We start from the raw sequence: 27098 nt of genomic DNA, 5'->3' as shown, positions 1-27098 counted from the left end.
TTTTTAAATGTCATTGGCCATAATGAACGTAATAGAGTGATTCAGGAGCGGTTTCAACACTCTGGTGAAACTATTAGCCGACATTTTAATAATGTATTGAAGGCTATTAAATCTTTATCGCGTGAATTTTTGCAACCTCCTCAGCATACAACATCCTCGGAAATTATCAACAGTGCTAGATTTTACCCATATTTCAAGGTCCAAATATGATCTTTGAGCTTGTTCTTCATCATTATGATCTATTAAAATCTTTTTCCTACTTATTACTACTTGCGTGACTTTACTGACATTTCTTCTCTCCCTTCTACAATTTCAGGATTGTATAGGAGTAATCGATGGTATGCAGATTCCTGCACATGTTCCAGCCAAAGATCAATCTCGATTTCGCAATAAGAAAGGTGTCCTATCTCAAAATGTGTTGGCAGCTTGCACATTTGACCTGCAGTTTATATTTGTTTATCCTGGTTGGGAAGGTTCTGTCACTGACTCGCGGGTGTTAAGGGCAGTCCTCGATGACCCAGATCAGAATTTCCCTCAAATTCCTCAAGGTTTGATGCCATTATGTCTGTGGTCTTAGATTCATTATTTGTGCTAGTTTGTTTTACACATTGATGTAAAGGATATATCAGTGTAAAATTGTTTTCCGTTGACTTTCAATGAAAATCTATTATTTTGCCGCATCAGCCTATGTTGAAGGATATTTTGAAATAGGATGTGTGACGTGGAAAAATAGTGGATGCTAATTGGATGGCGGAAACTGTTTTACACTGGGTGCATGTTTTTAACTCTTTACACATTAAATCAGTAATAACTTCATTAATTTATTTCCTTTGGGTTTATTCTTTAGGAAAGTATTACCTTGTTGACCAAGGATACTTGAATACAGAAGGATTTATTGCTCCGTTTCAAGGGGTTCGATACCAGCCTTACGAGTATCGAGGTGCTAATCAATTACCTAGAAATGCAAAAGAGTTGTTCAATCATCGGCATTGTTTTCTGAGGAATACAATTTTGAGGTCATTTAATGTGTTGAAAACTAGATTCCCAATCCTTAAACTCGGCCCACAGTATTCTTTTCAGATTCAGCGCGATATAGTCATAGCTGCATGTGTTTTGCACAATTTCATCCGCTGCGAAGAAAGAAATGATTGGTTATTCAGTAGTTTAGCAGAGACACTCGTGGATGAACTGACAGCTCTCGATGAACTTCCCGACCTTCAATTTCTTTCTTCGATACAAGAACAACTTGCATTCTCATTACGTGATTCAGTTTCTGCAGCTATGTGGGATGACTTCTTAAATAAATGGGACGAGTGGTGATTCTCGACCGATCCGTCGTCGTCAAGTGGTGACTCAATTTTTGGGTTGTTGTAAAAAGGCACTATGATTTAATCATTTGCATGTTACTTATGAGCACTATTTGATTTGATGTTTAGGTCAATGCTCAATGTTATTGTGAATAACATGGAATTTTGTATAGGCTCTCTGCATATATTTGTCAATAACAGTTTTATTGAAATGGAATTGTGAAGAAATATTGGGTTAGATGTGGATATAGTAGTGAAGTAAAGTATATGTTACAACAACCTAATTCCATTGATTGTTTTGAGATCTCAATTTGAGTTGTTATATTATCTCTCTTTTAGTAGGCTTCTCTACTAGCTTTCACTTTAATAACGTCTTAATAACGTCTTGTAACATGAATTTGACTAATCCAATTGTTAATTAAAGTTTACATAAGGTACATCAATCTTATAAAATTTCATACAAATAAAAAAAAAATTGACACTTCATACTCTTTTTAAACGTATAAATTAAAAAACAATGCATGGCTTGGGACGTACAAAATCAAAACATTTCCTTATAACTTTTAAACTTAATATTTCAAATATAATGTGTTAGACTGTCATCTAGTTTATTGAATATTTTGTTAATTTATATGTTCAATATTTGTGATAAATATTATTTTGATACTTTTTTTTTCTGAATAATTTGAAACTTTCTCTTGATTTGATGTTTTTCGCATTTATCTTTTAACGTTATCACCCCCAACCATCCATTTTACTAGGAATTCAAAGTTATTTCTCCTCCATTTCTTATGCTATTTTCACCCAGCCAAGTTTCAGAAGCTACAAAACCTTGAAAGTGGAGAAAAATATTTGGTATTTCCAGAATTTAACAGAGATAACACATCAAGCTCCTATAATCTAGAAGACGATTTCAGTTGTAACAATTCCAGCAGCTGAAGTTTGAACACTTCCATTGATAAGTTCTAATAAGCTCATTCCGTCATTGCCCAATAAACAAACATCTTGTAATAAATTAACAGATTATGAATACAATTTAATACTACATGTAACAAATCTCTAGTGTTATTCCAACGTGAATTTCAAGACAGCATCTACAACTACAGCATTTTTCTATAAGATACAACTACAGCATTTTTATTGAACATATAAAAAAAATCTAGTTACATGAAAAGACACTTTGTTTTAATCATGGAAGTATACAAAAGAACACACGTCATCCCAACACCCGTTTTGCATTCATCTCCCATTTGAATTAGTTCATCGACAAGAAATGCACCCTAGCAAGGGTATATTCCTTTCCTGCAATCCAAACACCAGTTTGAGACCATTGTACATCTTCCCAGTCTAGATTTTCCTCTAGCACCTACCATAAGAGAAAATATATAATATCAATTATTTTGCAAAAGTAGCAAATATCTGCACTCACTCACGATTTTAGTTTCCCCACATTTGCAAATTCGAATATATAGTCCTCAAGTTTCTAACATTTCGTAAATTTTCTCCACCACTGAATTTGATCCTTATTTTTGCCGTTATGTCAAGTTAAATAATAAAGTAAGAAATGCAAAGTTTATGGGAAATATGTTTTGTTAGGGTTTTACATTTTCTTCATTTTAAGTTTAATTTTTAAAGAAATACTTCAATAATATGGAAAATAAAATAATAAAATTTAATCAACATATACATTACATCATCACCATATGACTTGTCACTCTATATTCAACTTGAGTTGAGATATTAGTAAAAATAAGTCTGAAATTTAGTGGTGGAATTTTTTTAAAATTTTAACAACTGGGGGCCTATATTTTCAGAATTAGAGATAGGGACAGATCAAATGTGCATTTAAGCCTTAATTCTAATAACATCATATGTATTGAATCAAGTGATTCTGCACATATTGAAGCAAGCCAAACAAGGGTTTCATATAAGGGCCTTCAGATGTTATGCAGAAACTGGAATGTAAGAGAAAAAACAAACTTGCCGCAAATTGACAAAAAATAAGTATATTAGTAACTCAAGTGTCACTCACAATTGATGTGAAAATTTCTGGGGACATTATTAACATGCCAGTGGAAAGATTGATTCAAAAAATACCTCCACGTATTCAAGAGGCAAGGGAATGCCAATTGTGCGCATCACTTTCTGGGGTAGAGGCTTCTTACAACAAGACCAGCGAAATACATCAATCATGACATTATCAGAATCAGCTTTTTCACCATTTGTGGAATGCAGGTGATGATTTTGAGACTTTTCTGTATCTGGTTCGTGCAACTGAGTTGCTGGTACATCTTTGACCATTTTCTCCCCGGCAAAACAAAGCTCATATCTACAAAGAATTGATAGTTATGAGAATTTCTTCATGATTTCAGTGAGACCTCAGACTTCAAGAGGACCATGGAAACAGAATAATGAGACTATTTTTCAATACCTTCGCCATGGATCCTTTGAGTTTTCATAAATTAAAAAAAGAATATATTATAAAACGCTAATGACAATAATAACAGTGAAATTTTGATCAAATAGATACTGAGAAGCAATTACTGGAAGAAGAGGGAGACAGTCTAACACGGTTTCAAATTTATAACAACAACGCAGTTGCATGTGGGCATTTGATAGATAACGAAGATAATTTTTGTTAAAAGGAAAATCAAATACAAAGCCTAAAACAATTGACATACATATCATTTATTTTAGTCAAGAATCGTGTTGAACATACCTGCATGAGTGTGTCTCCAGATACAGAACCTCTCCCTTCTTCAAGCGAGCAGATGTATAGAGTGGCTTTTTTAGTCCCTTGTCGGCAACAATGCTAATACTATACTTGACCCTGATGGTTATAATTATCAAATACCAAAACAAGCTACAAAAACATAACTGATGCAACCTCATCCAAGAGGGAAAATAAGAAATACTATTATCCAAAGCAGCATTGCTTCAAATATTACAAAAAAAACACAAACTCAGACATGTTTTTGTTCAATGACAAAACACAACATTACTATATTAGATTCTACTTTGCCAACTAAAACCAGCATACCAGGGTTCATTGCAGAGGTTGTACTGAATTGTGACTTCTCTTACAAATCTTTGCTGCCGCAATGCATTCTGAAGAACAAAGGCGATATCTTTAGGTTCTGCTTGTGCTAGATTGTGGTAGAATTGATTGTGAAAATATTTATTTTAAGCTAATTTTATTTTGAAAAAATGAAGTTGAAAAAATGAAGTTGAAAGAAAAATCATAGTGCTTGGTAATGATGTTTTCAAAGTATGTTAGAAGAATTGATTTTGTTTAGATGATAAAGTAAATCACTTTTAAATTGTAAATGTGAAGATTTAGCAAGTCCCTCGTGGAATCCAGCACACTTTTTCGAGTTAAGATCCTCGCCATTTCTCCCATTACTATAGTTTTGTGTTGTATCTTTGCACACATTTTTAGAACATGTGACATCAATTACACATTTATTGACTTTATACACAAAACTATAGTAATTGCATTCTCAATTTCTTGAGACATGGAGAGGATCTCAACTCCACTTTTTCCACCTTAAAATTCCACCAAACGCAATTTTTCTCCCACTCAATTTTTCTCACTGCTAATGGAAGTTTGGGAGTCCCATTAACAGGTTATACGATGGTGATGTAGAATGTGAAATAACCATTAATTCAATTGTGAATGCAAAAAGGTTTGTTTCTTATATAAATAATGGACAAACCGAAGCTGCAGCCCTGGTCGTTATTGTCCGCTCAACAGACATTGGTGCAAGAGTGGGCTCAACAGTTGACGTGTAAGTAAGGCAAGGTTGAAGATCGATAGTTCCACCTCCTTTCTGAAGATCAAAGAAACAAAAACAGTCAGTTGCCATTTTTTAAATTAATTAATAATTAATGTATTTATCTATTCCATGTGAAAATGAACATGTTTGTACACAGACATATCCATAGTGAAGACCCATTACAAGCACACATTTCCATGCCAAAAGTCATGTCCTCATTAGCAAGTTTACATGTTATTTAAAGAGTAGGGAGGCCTTTATGCAAAAACTAGCCAGCAGCTTCTTTCATAAGACATGAGAGATATCACAAACCAAAAGAAAGAAAAGAACATTATATTTGGAATGGAAAACAATAAAATAGAATGCATGACAAACAAATAAAGTAGATGAGGTTGCAATGAAGAGATCACATAATTTCAGTAGACAAAAATTCAAAGGATAAGGGATTTTGCAAGGCCTTGATTACTACCTTCACAATGCAACACCGCTCAACTTTATAACTACAACCAATTGCAGCACCCCAAGCTCGGGAACGCACATTGTTTCTCAGGGTGGAAATATAGCCTGATATTACACAGAATTAACGTTCTTAGATAAGCCAAATAGTGCTTAGCGGTAAAGCCAATATCAGTGACTGCAATGGAGGGAAATTAAGAAGCTGATTACTCACTATGAAAAAGAAAAGTATATATATCTATGCGAAAACAATTAAATAAGTTTCAAGGTGGTAGATATAACTTTTTATGCGAAAACAATTAAATAAGTTTCAAGGTGGTAGATATAACTTTTTATGATACAAGAAGTACCTCTATCTTCTTTTGATACACAGACTAGAGTAAACTTGTTCCTGTAAAATCCAAACACCAAGTCTGAACCTCATTGATAACACTCCAGATATGAAAGAGCTTAAGGGCTGGCTTTTGGGCTTCAAAAAAAGGATTTTTTGTTATTGTTTCCAATTTTCAGTTTTAATTACAAATATTTAATGCTGTTTTCACTATGTTTTTTTATTTTATTAAGTTTTGGTTAGAGATCGGTGAAAACAACTTTATATTTGTTTTTACCTATTTTTTGTAAATTAAGGTAGCAAACTTTTTAATTAAAACTGTCAAAAAGGAAACTGTTGAGATATTGCCCTGATTTACTTTCCTTTAGTAGATGTCCTGTTTGCATTTTTCTGATTGTAGCTGTTATTCTTATCTCTATAACTTAAGGATCTTGCTTGTAATATTTTCATTGTTAATACATAAGCTTAGGGGTTTAGCCTCTCAAGCAATTTGTTTTATTCCTTTTCTATTTTTCAAGTTGGTATCAAAGCTCACATCGTGTGACTTGATTAAAAAAAACGCTCAAGTCAGAAAGTCCCAAATTAGAAACCCTAGCCTGCCACAAAGTTGGACCACCTGCATTAGAAACAGAACCTGCCAATCTGGCTATCACCGGAGCACCGCGGTATTTGGAAGTCCCTGTTCTGTCAGGCACACATACAAAAGCTCATTTCCGCCGGCTCATGAAGGCCATTCCAGGCAGGAACTAAGCAGGCTCTAAACTTTTTTATTGTTTCCTTCATAATTTTCTGTATATTGGTTTTACCATTTGAGACTTTCAATTAAGTTTTGCTAATCTATATTCTAACAACTCTCTGCCATCAATAAGTTCTTGCCTTTCTTTCTTCCTTCAACCTTCTGTACTAAACTTCTACGAATTTACGAAATGATTTACTACAAATAATCTGGAATTGTAGTCAAGCATCAAACACGCACTTCAGAGTTGCAATTGAACATTTAATGAGTTATATGTTTCTTTTTGTTATGCAAAGGTTCAACTACTCGAGTGAGAACTCGAGACACAATTCATAGCTATGAAATGCTAAATTTAGTAAGCAGATAAGCCACTTAATACATTTCTAATCAGGTAAATAAAGAGTCTAAAGTTGTAGAGTATAAATATAATGCAATAGTTCCTATTCTTTTTCTTTCTCCTCCATTATTCTGCCGGTGAGCTCCTGACGACAAAGTTTCCGGTTATAATCTTCAAAACTTTAAAATTGAATCAAGCTCCTTTTACTCAAAAGTTATATACTGACCAATTAATGCTATGACAATTTACCATTAAGTGATTTCCTAGTTATTACTTTAAGACCTCCTAGACACAATAAAGTTATTGAAGACAACAATGCCAGGGTATTATTTGATAATGAAAAAAGAGTGCATCTTTATGATCTATAAGGACGTACAATCTTGTGGAGGTAGCACCCGAATGCATGTGCGCAACTCTTGTATGACCATGGGAGGAGCAGAAGCTGTTGGGCGACAGTAACCTGTATGCATGAGAACTATGCAACAAAAATGTAACATCAGTACTAATTTAAAGTTCTCAATAACCCAACACTGGTCATTTGCAATCAAAAGCTACCCACATTCTTTCTGTAATAAAACTTACCAGCAACAAGATCTGAGTCATATGTGTACACATCAGTACCCCATAGCTGGCCACCTCTGACCTAAAGATAATAAATATTCTTAACTCTCAAGAATAGGTACAAGATATGAAAAAGCAAAGAAACAAATAAAAGACTTCCATCAAGTTCTTCGACATTCTGCCTAAAGGCAGGGAAGAGTCAATAAACACTCCCATGTAAATCACATAACGTTACCAAAATGGAATTTAAGATTTGCATGAATACCAGGCATAAGATAAAACCAAAGGCAGGAAAATGTAGAAGGGGTAAAAGACATGCAAAGTGATTTTATATGAAACCTGAGAGCAGAAATCATTTCAAGAACAATATCATAAGCCATTGGACCAAAATTCTCAAACTTCTCTTAAGCAAATAACAAATATAATTGTAAGTTACATGGTACGAGAATATACAATAACAGATGAAATGAAAAATGAAACCAAAACATGAACAAAAACATCCAGCAGCAAGAAGACGTAACAGTCCTAAATGTATCATCCCCCAAAAAACAGAAGCACTCATCAAAATTACAATAACAAAGAATTTGATCTCACTTGGCGGTTTGTAGCAGTAACATTCTCAGCTGGTATCCGAATTTCAAGAGTGGGGCCATCATCGTTAGAGCTTTCAGCATTTTTTTCCACTTGAGATTGTGATGATTCATATTCCTTCCACAACTTGATCAGTTCTTGCATGCTGTCACCAACTCTATAAATAACATGTGATACTTCTGTTTTACCTGAAATACCAGAACTTACATATAATGGACATGCAAATGAAGTAATATAAAAATATCTGGCTCCAACATTTTCCACCAATAAGTACTAGCAAATGACAAGCATATTATATTAATACCCCACCACCCAACACGAGATAATAAAAATGAACTATCATAAATTGTAAACCAATGGGCTAAATAAAGCAGTGTCTGTTGAAATCCCAAACTACTTCGTGAAGGCACAAATCTGCAAGAAGCCAAATAACTTTGAGCCAATAAACAAAATATGACAGAATACCTTGAGACCTGCAAGATAAATGAAACAAAGTAATTATTAAAAGAAAAAATAAAATAGTACAAAAGACAATTAATCCAAAAACCAAAACAGTAGGAATTAAAATATCAATTTGATATAAGAAAACAATCTAAATTAAGTTCTTGTCAATGTGCAACAGTTAAGACATTTAGATGTATATTTTGTCTCCCAAGTGCATAAATTCTTCAGTATGAAAACAACTATTACGGCAACAACCTGAATTCCAATTTAGTCTATAAAATATTTGACAGATAGCAGTAAGTCTGTAACTAGACTTTATTATTAATAATTAGTATTATCATTATTATTGTTAATAAGATATTGAAGAGCTTGCAATACAGAAAACTACACACTGCTAATACACAAATCTAAATATATTCTTTTTAAGGAGTTTACTTACCGACACTGATTTGTGTGCTGAAAAATTCACCTATTGTGAACACTACCAATTTACTTGTTCTTCCTACATATTTTAGGCTAGCAAAGTCCCCATGAACAATTGTTGACTAATGTTGTACAAACCCTAGAAAATGCCTTAACTCAAAAAAAGTAGACATAGAGTCCTCCTAGATATAAATTGGGAAACAAAATAAAATAAATGGAAAAAGTCGCAAGTCACTCTAAATTTCAAATAGAACTCTGATCTGAAGGTTCATATTTTATAATTAAAAATTACATGTTATAACTTATAAATTAAAAATGTATTTGGAAAAAAGAAAAAAAAAGATGCTGGATAACTAACTTCTCACAACATAAGTAAACGAAAAAAAGTAGGGGAAGAAAGTACTCTTCATTGTCTTGAGTGTGTGATCCAAAACGAGCCTCAAGATTGGTCACAAGAGGATTAGCCCTTGATCTTTGTATCCTCTTACGATGCTGAACATTATTACTATGCACTTCCTTCTCTTTCTCTCCAGTCCCTTCTCCATCAGCAAATCCATCTTCTGATTGCTTGTCAAATTTACGGCGCTTATCAGGCCGATCTCCTTCTAAATCAGTGTCCTGTTCTTTCCTCCTATCTCTAGGTTCACCATCAACCATTTTCCAGCTGTCAACATATTTGTGTTTCTTCTGTTCTGGTAACATAGTTTCATGCTCAGGAATTTTTGCTGATCCATCACCAAGTTCCTTCTCATTATGTGAAGCGTCTTTCTCCATTACATTCCATGATTCCCTCTTGATATGCTCGTTTTCCCTCTCTTTTGAATTTTCTTTGTTTTTTGGAATATCTTTCCTCTCCCTCTCCCGCTTTTCTGCATCTCTATCTTCTTTGGAAGATTCTTTGTTTTCACCAATGCTATTGTTAACTTGTGTACTGTTTCTGCGATCACTTCTCTCTTTTTCCTTGTCCCCCCAATCCCGATGTTTCATGTCGCTTCTTTTTCTATCTTTAAATCTATCTTCACTTTTAGAGTCAATTTTGTTTTCCCCAACAGCCTCACGGGCTTCCAAACATTCCCTTTCTTCGGCTGTTGGATTCTCCTTTCCAACTTCTACTGGTGTATTTCCACGTGATGTATGTCGGGAATCCACACTTCCACTAGGAGAATCAGTATATCTTTTTCCCCTATAATCTCTTGAGTCTTTCCAATTCAAGGGGCTGCTAACCATACCAAAGGTGTCCTTCTCTGTTTTAATGTCACCTTTCGTATCATTATGACTATCCCTTTCATATCTGGCACCCTTGTTGTCATCTCCTCTACTTTCAACACGCATATCCTTCTCGCTCTTACCAATCTGAGAATCCCTTCTTGCCTCACCATACAACTCTTTCTTCTCTGTCTTCACATCACGATTTTCAAAGCGGAGATCTCTATTATCCTTAAGATCCCTTGATTCTGTCCTGTTCTCAGTACCAATGGGATGATCTGCCTGAGGAGAATCATTTGAAGTCATTGGCATCCGATAAGCAGAATGAAGAGGAGATCTTCTATCTGCATCACGAGCTTCAAAACGAAGTGTCTTCGCCGCCCGAGAGTCCTGACCTATTTCCTGAGGAACATGGTGATCCATCGAAACTGGTGAAATCAACTTTGGCAATGAAACTGAATCTTGATGTGGATGCTTTGAAGACGTCTCTTCAAGGGATTTCTTAGGTACGGTATTCATAGTGAAAACTGATAGGCTAACACATTCATAATCCTCAAAATTAAATAATATACGAAACCCAAAATAATCTGTATCTCCGCTGTCTACGTATTTACCATGGAAGTCAGTAACTGCAAACCAAGAATGGAGACTATATAAGGTCACAGTAATTTCTCAAGTCAAAAAAATGTTCATATGCACACAAGATTGCATGAGAAACACAACAAAATTAAGCAATGATAGAGAGGTCAAGAAAACACCAATTGAAAAAGCAACATCGTCAACATAGTCATCATCAAATTAACAAGGTATAAAAGCAAACATTAAACTTGACCACAATTTTGTTTGCTACTAGTCATAAACACTTTAGATTCAGAACAAGTACAACTCCAACACTATAATTAAGTTTAGAATGTCAATCTTTGTAGCGCCGACACTTCATGTTGAAAGCGTGTCCATGTGTCAAACACATGTTGATGTCTAACACACGTACAACACCATACATATGGTTACATTCAATCACTTCACTTCAATTTTCTCAAACTATTACCAATTACCAATGTGTACATGCCATTATCATGTTCAATGTTTGTGTCTGTATTTGTGTAGGTGCTTCATAAATGCCAATTGACCAAAGTATATATATATATATATATGGTGTGCTATAGTGGACCACCTTCGCGAGTGGTGTACCATGGACCAATGCTAATAAGTCATCTGAAACTCTAAAGAAGAATGACAAAACTCCCTGGAACAGTCCTCTAGTACTTTATAGATGAAACAATGACCCGATCAATGTAAAAATAAATAAAAACGAATGTCCCTCAAAACTCAGCACGTCAAACAACACCATTAAGTCACCGTCTCAAACATAAAGACGAGGAGGACTATAAAATTATACTTCTAAAGAGTGTCATCAATCATATTTAGTGTTTTGAATGACATTTAAGCACTAATGCATGGTAGACCTAGTCCACCTTAGAATTATATATATATATATATAGCCACAAACAGAATCATCATCATGCATCATGTTCAACATCATAGAACATCAATTCAATTTGAAAGAAAACCAATTAAACATTTCAACCCAATGAGAAAATAAAATCAAACCTAATTTAACCTCATAATTAGTGCGCAAATGAAAACATTCAATAAACAATTGGAGTGCCGAACTTACAAAAAAGCTACAAACAACAGAATCTACAAAAAAAAAAAAAAAGATATCACAAATTATGAAACCTTAGCATCAAACTGAAAGTCTCTATCTAACTAACATATTCATCTTAAAAATAAATAACAATTTCAAAAACAAAATCAAATTAATCAAATAATAATAATTTACATGAAGTTGGAATAATTCACAATGCGAGGGACGAGTGAATGAAGCAAAATGCAAATGCAATTGAAATGCATTGAAATGAAAGGGGAAAAAGTGTAATAGTGAAAGAGTAAAAAAAAAGAGAATTAAAAAAAAACCTAGAAATTGCGGAGAGTAAATAATGAGGTATAATATTGAATATCGGCGAGTCTTTCTTTTTCTCTTTTGTGTGTTTGGGGTTTCAACTACGTTTTGTGGGAGAGAGGTTTGTGTGTCTGTCTACCTATAACTTTTCTACATTTTTTACATATTTCCCAAAAATTTAAATTTTCACTAGTTACATTTTTGTTATAAATATGGTTTTATTTATATGATCTATTTTTTTATTTATTTAAAATTAAGGTTTTTTTTTTAGTTTATTTAGATATTTTTTCAAATGAAATTACTTTAAATGATTTATTTTTATTTTTTATTGATTAATATATTTATTTGATACTTTGATTAAAATGTTTTTCTTGTCTTAACATTTGATTTTTAAGTGAAATGAATCTTAGTATCTGAATTTTTATTGAATGATAAGTAAAGTTTGTTTAAAAAATAAAATAAAGTCATTCAATAATTTGTCACACTTAATTTTAAATTAATTATGTTATAATTTTATAGCAATTGAACTACCTACACGGGAACTAATTTTGTTATAATAAATTTTAATGATTGATCTAAAATTGGTTATATTAAATATATTAGGATGAATAGATAGGTGTATTCAACAATCATTATAATATGTTTCTTTATTTTATTAATTCTAAAATTAATCATTATTTTTCTTGGTTTATTTTCTAATATGTTTTTCAACCTGTGGTATCACAGCAATACTATCTACTTTGAAAGGTATTATCCTATTTCAAATTTTTCTACTATTTACCCTATATCTCTTTGTTTTTTCTCAAGAAAAACACTCTCACATTTCTTTTGCTTTCCTTTCTAACTTATTCTTTTTCTAAAAGTTAAGTATTGTAACAAAATTTCGTGAGAGTGTTTCAATGTTGTTTTGTTGGAGGATTAATGTTGGAGCTGAAATGAGTTACATAGATTGTTTCTATTTTTGGATTTAGGAAAGGAATGAAGAAAACCTTCTAGAAGATGAGTGCTACAATGTGATTCAACACCTACTTTTTGGGTTCAACGCCTACTTTATCAATAGATATATATTTGATACTCAATCTTATACATGAGGTAAATAAATAATATACAATGGATTGTGTATGAATTGATGATGTTTACAATGGTAGGAGTATACCTGTAGACATTCTAAAGCTTAAGATTAGTTTGTTTTTAAGGTGAAGATTATGGTTAAATTTGATATTTTCCTTAGCTAGTGGTATAAATAAGAAGTTTATATAGCCGACAAAGAACTAATATCGAACATGAGTTTTCTTCGAAGTGGACTAAAACTCAATCTAGTCCAAAACATAATTTCTTTGAGAAGTTACGTCATATTCAAAACTTGTAGTTTGGTCCAATAATGGTCATATTTTCAAAAATTTGATTGTATTAAGTCAAATTTGAGATAATTAGAATATAGTCAAAGTTGACGAAAATACATATAATTTTGTAAATAAGTTGATTTAGTAAAAAAATACTTCAAGAGTGAACGAACTAGGTATAACTACTGAGTCGGTCGTGAATTGTGATAAGTCATTATGTCATCTTTTTACTCAATTGCATCTTATTACTTAATTTGATGGCTGATAAATTAAGATTTCTAAATGATAACTTGCTAATAAAATTAACATAAACATTTTTGTGCATATACATTTAATGATATCAGAATATTATTAAATAATAAAGTATATATTCTAATATTGTACTTATGTTTGTGTTTGTGCATTTGAATTTTTATCCTCCACGGGTTTTATGTTTTTGAGTATCATGATTTAATTTTAGATTTTTTTTCATGTGGTTGAAGAAGTTGTATCGAATAAGAAATTGTGGTTTCCAATTTTTTTTTTATGTGGTTGTTTGGACATTGTTTGGGTAAATAGATAAAGAGATAAGAGAAGAAAGTCGTATCGAATAAGAAATTTGGGTGTAACCAACATGATGTTAATGCATTAAATAGTTTTAGGCATTTTGTTGTTTCGACATATTGGTTAACTTGGATGATTTACTTCCAGATATTAAGATCAACTCTAGATTATGTGATATTTAGAATTTTGTTTCGTTTTCTTTAGATTTAGTATTTCTACATTTTGAAATGTGAATTCATTATTAAAAAAGTTTTTAATTGGACCAAAATTTTACAATATTTTAAATTTACTATTTAAAATAACTATTTTTTAGAGTAAAAGTATATGGTGTCACAATTTATGTTTGGATATATTAATATAAAATCGAGTTGAATAACATATTTGAAGTTCAAAATCTACTCTAAAGACAAAAATTATAAATTCTAATTTGAAGTTAAATTAATTTTAAAATCAAAATTAATATTACTCAAGAACAACTTCATTTATCAAAATCAATTATACATCCGTATAATCATTTTTAACTCCTAAAAAATGAAACTAACACAAGAGTGGTGAAATATACTTAGTTAACCACGTCAATAATAGTAATTAATACAGAGTTAAAAATATTAACGATAATATGTTAATTAACTAAATTAATTAAATATTTTAACGTCATTAATGATATATATTTTAATAAAAGATGACAACATAATTTGTATTGGTAGGTACCTATCCGAAACCGTCTTGATTTGGACAGAAAATCCGTTGATATCCATAACCCGCTAGAAATATCATTGTAATTTTTAAATTTAATATTAAATATATTTAATATTTTTTAAATATTAAAAATTATAATTTAATTTCTATGAAAAATATTTTATTATTTTATTATTTTTTAATAATAATTATTTAATTATATTAAATATTATTTTTAAATTTATAATTTTATATATATTAATGACAGGAGAAACTCAAACCCTTTGTAGATAAACGTAGAAATATAACATAAATCTAATAGAAGTAGTGAGACCAAATTCATTTCTCGTTGCCATGTCTAATTTAATAGATGCGAAAAATAAGTTAATAATCTATTAATTGCATAATAAATCGAATTAACCATATATTTACACCTCATAAACCGCCTAACATAACATTAACAGTAACATTATGCTATGTTTGTACATGTGTCTCAAAAAAATATTCCTTTGTAAACTACTAGATTTAAAAAGATAAAAGTTTAATAACAATTTGACTCTCTCTATTTTAATTAATTAATTAAATTGATCTCCATATTTTAAAATTTATTAATTTTAATTTATTTTGATATTTTTAACTAAAAAATAAAAATGTAATACATTTTTTAATTAAAAATTTAAAAAGTAAATCAAAATTATTTAGTTATTAAATAGAAGATCAATTTCACATATCTAAGAAAAATAATATGTCTAAAACTGTGATTAAACTAAATAGGATATATGTGATCTAAGCGCTGAGAACATTTCATTTTCCAATCTTCTTTCTTCATTGTTTTTGTAGTTGACATACTCGGTAGGACCCACCTCACAAAAATTCGCCTACATAAACCTACCTACATACTCTAGAAGAAATTTTAAGTAGTAACAAAAAAAAATTAATAATAATGGTGTTAAAATAATACTAAACACTTTAATTTTTAATTATTATTTTATTTATATTGAATCAATTTTTATTTATATTTCATTTAAATAATATATACGTTATAATATATTATTAATGTAAAATAGTTATTTTAATTAAAAAATAATTTTATACTAATATTTAATCATAATCATTTAACCTATATATTACTAATTTTTAATCAAAGCAGTATCTAATCATTATTAATAGTCAATATAAAATAATTTACACCAACTTCTTTAAATCCATATTATAAGTCACGTTTATGCTTTACCAACTTTTTCGACTATTATATTTTATGTCTTTTCTTTATATTTTATTTTGGAGAATATATATTATAAAGTCTCAATTTGCTTACTTTAACAAAACAAAAAAAGTCACATTTGACGCGTCTGCTACATTCTCTCCTTTCTCCAGTCATATATCATCCATCATTCTCTCTATAAATCATACAAGAAAAAAAGAGAAAGACAAAATTAAAATATTATCAATAAAAAAAATGGCGTTGAAGGATACGTTTTACATATCCCATGGATCACCAACGTTGTCAATAGATGAATCGATTCCGGCGAGGAAGTTTCTAGAAAAGTGGAAAAAAGATGTGTTTGAGCAGAGACCAACTTCGATTCTCATTATTTCTGGTCATTGGGACACAGCGGTACCCACCGTTAACGTTATTCAGACAATCAACGATACTATCTATGATTTCTACGGTTTCCCCAGACCAATGTACCAGGTTTTTTTCTTCTTTCTTTTCTCTCCACCTGTTTCTGTATTTAGAAAATATTAATTATTTTTATTTTTTATAATGATCAATGGCAGGATTAACCTTTTATTTTTGTCAATTTACGAAATCGTCCCTCTATTATAAAATAGGACAGTTTTTGTCCCTCATCTCTATTTTTTAACTAAAAAACATCTATTTAAAAAAGTAATATAGAATACACCGATTAATATCGATGAAACTCATGAAATTATAATAAAATTATTTAAAAATTTAATTTTCAACTTTAAATTTGTTTTTTTAATTTAATTAATGATAATAAATAAATAATTTATCTAAATAATTTTATATTATAAAATTATATCTCACGTGATTTGTAATTTAAAATATAACATATTATTATTTTTTAATTATAAAATATGAAGAGCTGAACAAAAATATCAACTTTTAAAATAACTAAACTACATAATATCAAAACTACAATTAAATTTAATAAGTTTAATTTTTTCTATTTTTATCGAATTATTGCTTCTCTCACTCTTCTTTAATAAGTTGGTAAAGTGACACATTATAACTACGAATGATTGGTTCATATAATACACATAATTGATTTGTTAATCGAAAGTTGATATTACTTACTCTTTTTTTTTTATAGAAGAGGAACAATAAATATCGCCGTAAACTCAAACAATTGGAAAATTTCTCAGTTGACTTGCTCACTTAATCCTTATTTCTTAGTCTTGATTACAACTAACAAATTTATTTTACTATGATTATAGAAAATAGTTAATCTTATTTAGTTATCTTTATATATAATCAAAATATAATTATATTTTCCAAAATAAATCCTTCTAAAAATTTGTTTTTTACTAATCAAATTAATATTCATTCATTTAAAATTAAATATATTCTTGTCAAAAAGGGATATTTTGGTTTGGTAGAGTAGTTATATCGTTAGTTGATGAGTAATATTCTTGTCAAAAAGGGATATTTGGTTGGTAAAGAGTAGTTATATTGTTAGTTGATGAGTAGCTGTCAAGTGACTAAGAACGCAAGTAATATCATATAAATCTCACAAAAAGACTCTTGAAGTAGTTTCTAAAGTGGTCAACTGGCAAATAACGATAAGACACTAATTATATTTTCAGTTCGAATTTATAATTTGGTAACTGTATGTGAGTTTTAAGTGATGTTTATCACTCTGTCCACTGACTCAGAAAAAAAAACTCTTGAAATTAATTATTATGATGGAGATAAAATGAAATATCAGTTAATAAAGATGCATATATGAAAACAGTTTTTTTTTGAAATTTTTATTGTTGTTAAAATATAGACAATTGTTTAAATTAAAAATCTTTTATCTCTTTATTAACATGTAAAATTAATATAAATTTTAGAAATTAGGAAATATTTTCATAAAATAAATGGCACCGTAGTTGTAGCAAATTAATTAGTAGTATAATCATATTTTCTTAAAGTAACTCAAAAGTCTAAACGGATTAGTTTTATTTATAAGTGTAAGGTTTCTTAGATGTGAAGAAAAGTTTATATTCTAAGCAACCATACGATGTCAATACCATTATGTATTTCTAGGACAAAAGATTTTTTTAGATAAAAATGATATTTATTCGTTCAAATTAAAAGAGTACATGGATCAAAAACACACATACAAATTCACTAAAATCGATAAGGATAAATCTGCGAACAACTTCACAACACCTTAGTTAATAGCATGGGCAAAATGACTACAAATTTGACATAATTAAAGTGATCGGAGTGTCTATGTCTTCGGATCTGCAACGTTGATGATGTTGAAGTCAATGATTGAGTCTGTTTGTACTGGATCAAAGTAAATCGGTAAATTTTAAACAAAATGAACATCACAACGAGATAGAAAAACCAAACGTTGCATTTAGTTGGTGAGATAACAAGAAAAACACGAAAAAAAAAACTTGTGAAAATCACTTATTTAGGTAAAAGAATAGAGAAATAACGATGTAGAGTAATTTTAGACAAAAAAATATCCTAAATCACCCATCTTCTATGATAAAAAAGATGAAGACTAAAAAAAACTAGAGAGGAAATGACAACGAGATAAAAGCATTTGTTTGATATATTTTTATACTAAATTGTGTATTAGATAACAAAAGCAAATTGTTCAAATTCTTTATTTTTTATTTTTTTTTCTGTATCTTCAAATTCTACTATACTATAGTCTCACTGGAGCCACTATTTAGTAACATTGATGATAATCAATAAAAACTCATTACATTGTTATTGCATTTAATCAAATTCAAAATACACTAATAAAACCTGGATGACGAAGAATTCTTATTCAATGTCAAAGTTTTACACTAATCTTGCATGACCGTTAAACTCAATCTTATGCAAAATAATTGTCTATAAGTAGTGTTTGCAAATCGCAGCCTCATCACAATTATATCTTAAAAGTTCAACTTATTTTTCCTTTGACATGGTATTAGATTATTATCCATATAGTTGATATTCTTATGCACATTTCTTACATTACATGATTTTCTTTACTAGCTTAAATATCCAGCACCTGGAGCTCCAAATTTAGCTAAAAGGGTGAAGGAGCTACTCAACAAATCCGGTTTCAACCGTGTCGCCGAAGACGAAAAACGAGGACTCGATCACGGTGCTTGGGTTCCACTCATGTTAATGTATCCAGAAGCTGACATTCCAGTTTGTCAATTGTCTGTTCAATCTAACAAAGATGGAACTTACCATTATAACTTGGGAAAAGCATTGGCTCCTCTTAAAGATGAAGGTGTTTTGATCATAGGTTCTGGAAGTGCTGTTCATAATTTGAGAGCTATTAGCCATCATGGAAGTGTTGCTCCTTGGGCCTTAGAGTTTGATAATTGGTTGAAAGATGCTCTTCTTGAAGGAAGGTATGTATATGTACCTTTTTATTTTATTTTATGTTTTGATGTTCATATTTGAAGAATACATAGTTGATTTTATTGAAGGTGTTAGACAAGGTTTTGAAAATCGGTTCGCGACTTCGATCTTAAGTCTTATGATGTATACACAATTAGGGTTTTAAAAAATAGTCTGCACTGAAATTGTGACTGCAGCGCGAAGGTTTTTTATGTGTTGTGATGATGGTTCTAAATTGTGACTGCAGTATAACGATTTTAGAGGTCTCTGCAACGACATTGCGTCTACAATTGCGACTACATTGGTTGTATTTTACCACAATGCAAAGGTTCAAAGTGTAATCGTGGACATAACTGCAATTTAAAACCATAGTCTTGACTGCATTGCCACTACATTCGAAATTGCATAAACCGAATTTGACCATTATTTTGCACATAATCAACTATTGCATTGCGATCATGGCTCTTATACGATTGCTATTTTAAATTGTGTTTTAAGTTGCATCAGTATATTTGACCGCAACTTTATGCAGCATAAATTAATCTTGACCGCAATTTTATGCAGTATAAATTAATCACAACGGGACCATAGGTTAAAACCTTGGGTGTTAAGTACAAGAATTTTGTATGGTTTGGCTTTTCATGGATTGATTGTGAAATTTTTGTATTGCTTTTTATAGATATGAAGATGTAAATCATTATGAACAAAAGGCGCCACATGCGAGAAAGGCTCATCCGTCGCCGGATCACTTTTATCCACTGCATGTTGCTATTGGTGCTGCTGGTGATGATTCAAAGGCCAAACTTATCCATAGTAGTATTGAGCATGGCACTCTCTCTTATGCTTCTTACCAGTTTACATCGAATTCCAACTAAACTTGTACTTAATACTACATACATTTGTGTGTCATCTACGAAGATGAGTTGTTTGAAAGTTGAGTAACTTATGTCTGTATGTCGTGTTGTGAAGCCTTAATGTAAAGATTGAGTTATTTCTTATGAATAAAAGAAATTTTATGTACTTTCATTCTTGTTGAGATGTTGGATAGGCCACTTATCCTCTTTCATTTTATTTGGTTATGATGCATCGACACTCACATGTTGACACTGATAATAATTTAAGAAAATAGAAGTGATTGACATTTAAATAATGATAATAATTTAAGAAAACAAAAGTGATTATGTTTAAGTACATATGTTGATGTCGTATCTGCATTGAACACTAATATATGTCGAACAACAAACACGTCTTTAATATGAAATATCGATATTATTGGTCACTCGATTTCATATTGGAGATGTGGTTTGATAAATATAAATACAACTTTGAAATTGTAAATTTAATTGGAGTGTTCTTTCACTTTCAAACCTACCAATAAATGTTAAAAATTTGTTGATATAATATTTCATAAATACACTCACCTCCTCTAACTTCGCTCATTTGAAAAGAGTGTTCTTGTATATCTTGTAATGGGAGTGTTTATTAAATTTATGGCTGTAGATATGGGAAAGTAAATCAATATGAAGAGTTCTCATCTCTAGCCAGATCACTTCTTCCCATTGTATGTGCCAATGGGACCTAGATTCTCTGCAGTAAGAAATCCACACGGTTACATGCAGATTTTCATCTCAAACATTAATTTGAAATCAGACAATTTAGATTGAAAATTGTATATTTAAAGTTAAAACGATATCTACTGTTAATTAAAAATCAGACGATCGATTACAACGTCCTGCTATAATTGCAAGAAATCCAAAACCGTGGCAATGGAATTGCTGGTAAAAATGCTTAGGCCAAAGTCATACATGATAGTTGGGATGGTTGTTTTGTTTCTTATGTTGCTTTTGGTTTCACATCAGCAACTCCCACTTGATGCACAACATATTTGTAACTTCTCTTTACCATTGTCGTCTTGTTAAAACAACAAACTCAACTCTAAAGAAAATATTTAAGTAATTCACAGAATGATTGATCATAAACTTTGATTAAATCTTTGACACGTAGTTTTTTTATGTGATGCTTAGAGTTACAGAATATGAAATTATTTTTAAATGTCATGTTATCTAGATTATAAGATTATCCTGAATTATACTACAAAATTGTGAAAGTTTTTTTTTCTCACCCCCCAAATCTTCTAAAAAACTCTTAAATTTTGTTTGAATTGATTAATCGGAAGTGTATTTAACATATTCGAATTAGCAAATTTAAACATGTATTTTTGTTTATTTGAGAACATCGCAGATGAGAAGAAACACTCTAAAGTTGTACCTCGTGATTGTAGCCCAACATATGAATGAGTAAAGTCCAGAAGATAGAGTCTTACTCCGCCCACTTATCAACTATTATAAGTCATTCTCAACATGCCTTAATTCATATAAATTTCATGTGAACTGTATTCAAGAATTCTCTATTTTCCTTTTCCTACAACAGGCTATAATTTTTAGACTTGTTTATTGAACATTTGATGCAAAATGCAGGGAATAATCAAACCATCACGAAAACAAAAGAAAATACCACATCAGATTTAATCAAACTCAATATAGTTTCCAATTTATCCACCAGACTATACAGGGGAAAGGGTTGAAAAAGAAAACCATTACAAAACAGTCCATTAAAAGACTTATAATAAAAACCATCTTCTGAAATTAGTCCAATTACAAACAAAATTGTTGCACCTAAGGCATTCAAGAATGCCTCAATACTCCTTTTTGTCTTTCGAATAAAAGGTTGCAGATAAATGACGGCCTTACTGAAAGCACGACTGTGATTTGATCATTTGAAAACAACTGAAGTGGAAAAAAAAACAGGCAAAGAAAAGAGAACAAGTTGAGATAAACAAAACTCTTTACATTAGCTCATCGACAACATTATACAAATGCACAAGATTTTACTTCTAACAAACAAATGAAACCTAGACAAGATTCCAGAAAAGAAAGGGGCAGGAAAGGATGAATCACAACCCATCCTGTATTACGGCAGCACAGTCTTTCTTCAGGATTGAAAGTATATTGAGGGTATCAATGCAGGATGCTATAGTCATTTGAGTGTGTAAGCTAAAATTCAGTGTCAAAGCATGAAACCATGATCTTTGAGACCATGGACCTTGCAAAAGGGATGTAGCTTAAGCTATACCTGGCAATCAAAATATCAGAAATATTGAGTGTTAAAACAATATACACAGGGGTGGAGACAAGCATAGTGTCACATTTGGATAATCTTAATCATATTGCATACTCAAATACGTAAATATTATATTGTATACTGGAGTGAATAAAAGATAACTCTAGTATGCTATTCTATGCCATGCATTACAGATTTGAAATGATAGAAGCTCATGCCTTGACTATAAACAAAACTGAAACTGAAAAGACATTATACTAATTTTAGTGTGGTACTGCCATACTGGCATGTAGGACTTTGGTCCTTAAATGTAGGAGACGCTGTCACTTCAGTCTCCAAATGTATTGAAATTGCAATAATGTCTTTGAGGGTGTCATCTGTTAATAATTTATGGACCAAACTCACTAATGGAATAGAAGATACATTTGAGGATCAAACTAAATAACGAAAAACACATTGTAGGACCATGCTGACTAATATGAGACACATTCAGGGACGTTTTTATACATTTGATACATTCAGAAACTTTAGCGACAACGCTTCACGCATTAAAGGACCAAAATGGTTGTTTATTCTTTTTTTTTTCCAAGGCATATGATGATACAAGCAAATTCAATTTAAATTAGGATCGTCAGTAAGTTAGCATACTCCTTATGCCTCAATCCACATTAGATTCATGAGAATTTAATGTGAGCATAGACCACACTGAAGATACTATAAAAAAAAGTTAAATGGAATGCATTTGGAAAAATGATGACATACCAAACTAGTGCCCCAAACTCCAAGATAATGGCAAGAAGTGTCAGTAGCTTGTTATGAACCTGCTCAATGCAAAACAATGAAATAATGAGCTATTAAAAAGAGCTCATTTCTGACCGAATTAAAATGAATCTATTGCAGATGCACTTTGACTTACATAAAGTGCACAAAACAAGGCAATTATCATACTTGCGATGTATATGGCTGTTGCATAAATGCGAACAGGATCAAGCATCATCGATACTTGTCTTTTAGGACCTATGAGGAATGCTGTGCTGCCATAAAAAAAACTCCCACTTAGTATTTGAAGAAAACCAAACAGCTATGAGACCAAGGTTAAAGGATAAATAATCCACATATCAATTTTAATTCAAAATGTCATATGAGTAGGATGAAATGATAAATGTAACTAGCAAACAGTTTATACAGCAAAAGACAGACAGAGGGACATAACCTTCTTATTGAAAGAGAAAAATATTTGTTCTTACTTCTTAAGCATGAAACAGTACTGCTTTATTTTTCATCTTGATGTCTCAAGAAAGTAGTTATATCCAAGTTAAATTTTTATATTTTGAAGTCAGTATCCACATTATATAACATCTGCTTTTATGAAAATAAACTCCTAATATTTGGTGCCTTTTATCCATCAGAAGAGAAATTAAACCATGAAACATCTCTCACTTTTATACATTGTGACTTGTGATTGGTGACATAAAAAGTAATGGAATATAATTTCTCCTGCAACCCCCTTCCAGAAAACCCCATTCTCCATTACTGACAGTTGCAACATAACAACATTCTTTCTCAAAATATTTCAAACTTTTGAGTGGAAATCCAGAGATCTAGAGACATCACTGGCGTCAAACTATAATTATAAAGCTGTAAAATCTTACATACCTTCCAAGTGAAAGCAAATTGCCAAGAGTGAAGGCTATCCCAAACTTTATTGGTTTCAGGAAAACAAGCATAGACTGTAAGATGGAGGGAAATGTAATTAATTAGTGACTATTCATGTCTGCCAATATAAATTTGAGTTAAGAAACTAATATACTACGTAAAGATATGAAGAGCAACATTTGTTGATTAAATTTTCAGAGGTACTGAAATAAATCATGTTCCCATCACATTTACATGACAAAAGTGAGAAATCAATGAGATTTGTTCATTATCTTCATAGTAGATATGTAATTTCCATTTCATCCATTATACTCCAACTGTAAACTTGAGTAACAAAATTTGAAAGTATAGGAGTTTATTACACATGCTCTACTCTGCACTAGAATGTGATGGGAACATTCTTTGGCACCACTTCATAGTTGCCAGTATCAATAACTTTTTGAATATAAAATAAATCATAGTGTACAATTATACAATCTAGTGATGAATATGAATACATTTATTAGACCAATAGTTGGTCCGAAGTGGAAGTTATTGGTGGTTACAGGTTATAGTTGTAGAAACATCCTCTCTACTCAAGAAACAAAAATTGCAAACATATAGAGTGATCAAAATCTTGCAGGTACTCAATTACTCATGTGAGGTCATATTTAAAGAAATGTTCAAGCTTAATATGGATATTCCACATTGAATTGGAAAACCATCTTTATTCATATAAATTCTAAACTAGAAAGAAAAATAATGCAGTCAAACTTACTAACAATGTACAGGTTACTCCAGCAGCAAAGCATATGGCAAAACCATATAATCTCTGGTCACAAATAGAGAGTTTGTCAATTAAGTTGTACAAGATAATACGCATACAGAAACTTGTTGAATAAATCAATTATCAAACAAACATTTCAAGATTACAGAAGTCTAAATATAGAAACATGTAACAACACAAGAGGAGTCTAAAAACAACCATGGCCTTGATCAAAGAGTTATTAAACTACTTTAGCAGGCGGATCTCATTTGAAAACATTAAGAAAAATTGATATTTCAAGCCTTGTATATACTATTTCCTAACAACTACAAGCCAACCTACGGTGACAAGAAAAAGAAATCAGTATGCTTCCTCAATTCTTATGTTTCACTCTGTAACTCATAAAACCAATCTAACACCAGCATGTTTGCTTTGGTTCTCGGGAACCTCAAAATACGATCCTCCAATAGGCTGCATTCGCAGTTAATCCAGTTCATAAATGTTCCCGGTCAAATGCAATGTACTCCACACATTCAGTTAGTTTCATCTTCCAACGAATATTTCCTTGATTTCATCTTTTGGTGATAATTTGTAAATATCTGATGTTTCTCTGTAAGCAGTAAGCTACTAGTGTAAATCATTATTATTTATAATCAAAAGCCATCATAAGTTATCTCTAACAAACAATAGGCAAAAATCTATAACAAAACATTTCTATAAGAAAAGAGAATCTCTATATTTTCTCATATTTAGTTTCTCAATCCCATATCACCTGAGGAGAAAAATGCTAACATATCCTCATGCAACTTCATAGTTGCAAAACAAGTACCCTTAAGGGGTACTACTTTACTACTTTTCCTCAATAACATTGTAAATCTGGAGTAAACAAAAGAATAAAATCTCGACGTGACTACTCTCAAGCAGTGTTTTAAAAACCAAACTAGACACTTCAAAACCGGTTGAATCTTGAACAGGATGTTACTAGGGTTCGGCTATTTTGGCAATCCATTGCAGTATCGTCCCAACTCGAGCAGTTTAAAAGTAATTGAACAGGATGTTACCACTCCTCATATAACCTATGAAGCATGGGTACTCACAAGGACACCAGACACGACACTAATACTAGTAATAATATGAAGAAAATGAATTAATTGAATGTAATCAAATGGTGGTGTCTTGTCACTATTTGACACCGGCACAGGTCGGACACCGAAACACATTCGATCAGAGGTGTTTGTGCTAAAGAGAACATAAACTCAAATAAACAATTTCTCACTCACCTATTTTCAAGCCTAATACAACCTACAGCTTCTGATCTTCCAACAGTAAACTAAACCAAAATCATATGAGCAAAACATCTTGAACTTAAAAAATTACAAAGAATGGAGAATCAAACTGTCACGAGATAACAATGTCAAAGATCCATGCTCAAATCTAAACCTACATATTGAATCAGCTAATTTAACTCAAATTCTCTCTTCGTTTCTCAACTAATCGATATGGTTTCTCTCTTTTGGAAACTAAAAGCAAACAAGTATGAATGAATTTGAAGAGAAAATAGTGAGAGAGAAAGAATAAAAACCTGTTTGGTTGACAAGGTGCAGTCGCGGTTGAAATCGTCCATGAAAGCAAACGAGTTTTGGCTTTCCAATTGTTGCTCTTCGTCTTCGACTTCCATTCCTACCATTATTTTCACTTTCTCGAAGGCTTTGTTAAAGTTTTCCATTGTTTTCCCACACTTTCTCGGGAAAATGGAAAAACGAAAAGAAAAAAAAAGGTAAGAGACTGTGGATCTGTGGTTTATGGAAAGAAAGAAAGAGTAATAACTAAGTAAGTAATGAAGTTAGTTAGATTTTCAGAATGGAAATTCGATTCTCTGTTTCACTCTAACAAACTCGTGATCATCATAGAAGACAACTCTCTCTCTCTCTCTCTCTCTCTCTCTCGTTGTGGATTGGGCTTGGAAATCAGGCCCATATATAAAATATATGAAAATTTTACCCCATACTCCCCTAATTATACCTATACCCCCATTTTAAGAATGAAATGATATTTTTGCCCTCATATAAATAATAAAACCTCCAAAAAATTACCATTTCACATTTCAACATTTTCGGAATTCAAGAGAGTGAGTTTTTTTTCTAAACTTCTGGAGAACTTAAATTCAAGTTTTCTGGTACAGAAGATGTACTTCAGAATACTTGTTTTGAAGTTCTCTGGTACATAAGCTACTACCGGAAAACTTAAATTCAAGTTCTCCGGTACAGAAGACTCTACCAGAAAACATTTTTTAA

At 31.3% G+C, this 27098-nt stretch overlaps 3 protein-coding genes across 3 annotated transcripts; 1 reads left to right on the top strand and 2 right to left on the bottom strand.

Moving 5' to 3' along the window:
- Positions 1-2292: 2292 nt before the first annotated feature.
- LOC101505404 (uncharacterized) lies at positions 2293-12305 on the bottom strand. Its single transcript, XM_073364401.1, has 11 exons — positions 12146-12305; positions 9366-10797; positions 8099-8297; positions 7526-7586; positions 7320-7418; positions 5553-5647; positions 5024-5137; positions 4348-4415; positions 4027-4137; positions 3405-3636; positions 2293-2673 (listed from the first exon to the last, which is right to left on the bottom strand). The coding sequence occupies exons 2-11, from the start codon at positions 10685-10687 to the stop codon at positions 2563-2565; spliced, it is 2412 nt and encodes an 803-aa protein (XP_073220502.1). The 5' UTR covers positions 10688-10797; positions 12146-12305; the 3' UTR covers positions 2293-2562.
- Positions 12306-16016: 3711 nt separating this feature from the next.
- LOC101505085 (extradiol ring-cleavage dioxygenase-like) lies at positions 16017-20303 on the top strand. Its single transcript, XM_004512570.4, has 3 exons — positions 16017-16391; positions 18927-19294; positions 19963-20303. Exons 1-3 carry the CDS (start codon positions 16155-16157, stop codon positions 20156-20158), a joined length of 801 nt encoding a protein of 266 aa, XP_004512627.1. The 5' UTR covers positions 16017-16154; the 3' UTR covers positions 20159-20303.
- Positions 20304-21863: 1560 nt separating this feature from the next.
- LOC101504761 (uncharacterized) lies at positions 21864-26720 on the bottom strand. Its single transcript, XM_004512569.4, has 6 exons — positions 26387-26720; positions 24817-24870; positions 24060-24133; positions 23320-23437; positions 23166-23224; positions 21864-22415 (listed from the first exon to the last, which is right to left on the bottom strand). The coding sequence occupies exons 1-6, from the start codon at positions 26528-26530 to the stop codon at positions 22337-22339; spliced, it is 528 nt and encodes a 175-aa protein (XP_004512626.1). The 5' UTR covers positions 26531-26720; the 3' UTR covers positions 21864-22336.
- Between the last annotated feature and the right edge of the window lie 378 nt (positions 26721-27098).

The sequence above is a fragment of the Cicer arietinum genome, chromosome 8, assembly GCF_000331145.2.
Source record: "Cicer arietinum cultivar CDC Frontier isolate Library 1 chromosome 8, Cicar.CDCFrontier_v2.0, whole genome shotgun sequence".
NCBI classification, from domain to species: Eukaryota; Viridiplantae; Streptophyta; class Magnoliopsida; order Fabales; family Fabaceae; genus Cicer; species Cicer arietinum.
This window is presented reverse-complemented; position numbering and strand designations above follow the sequence as displayed.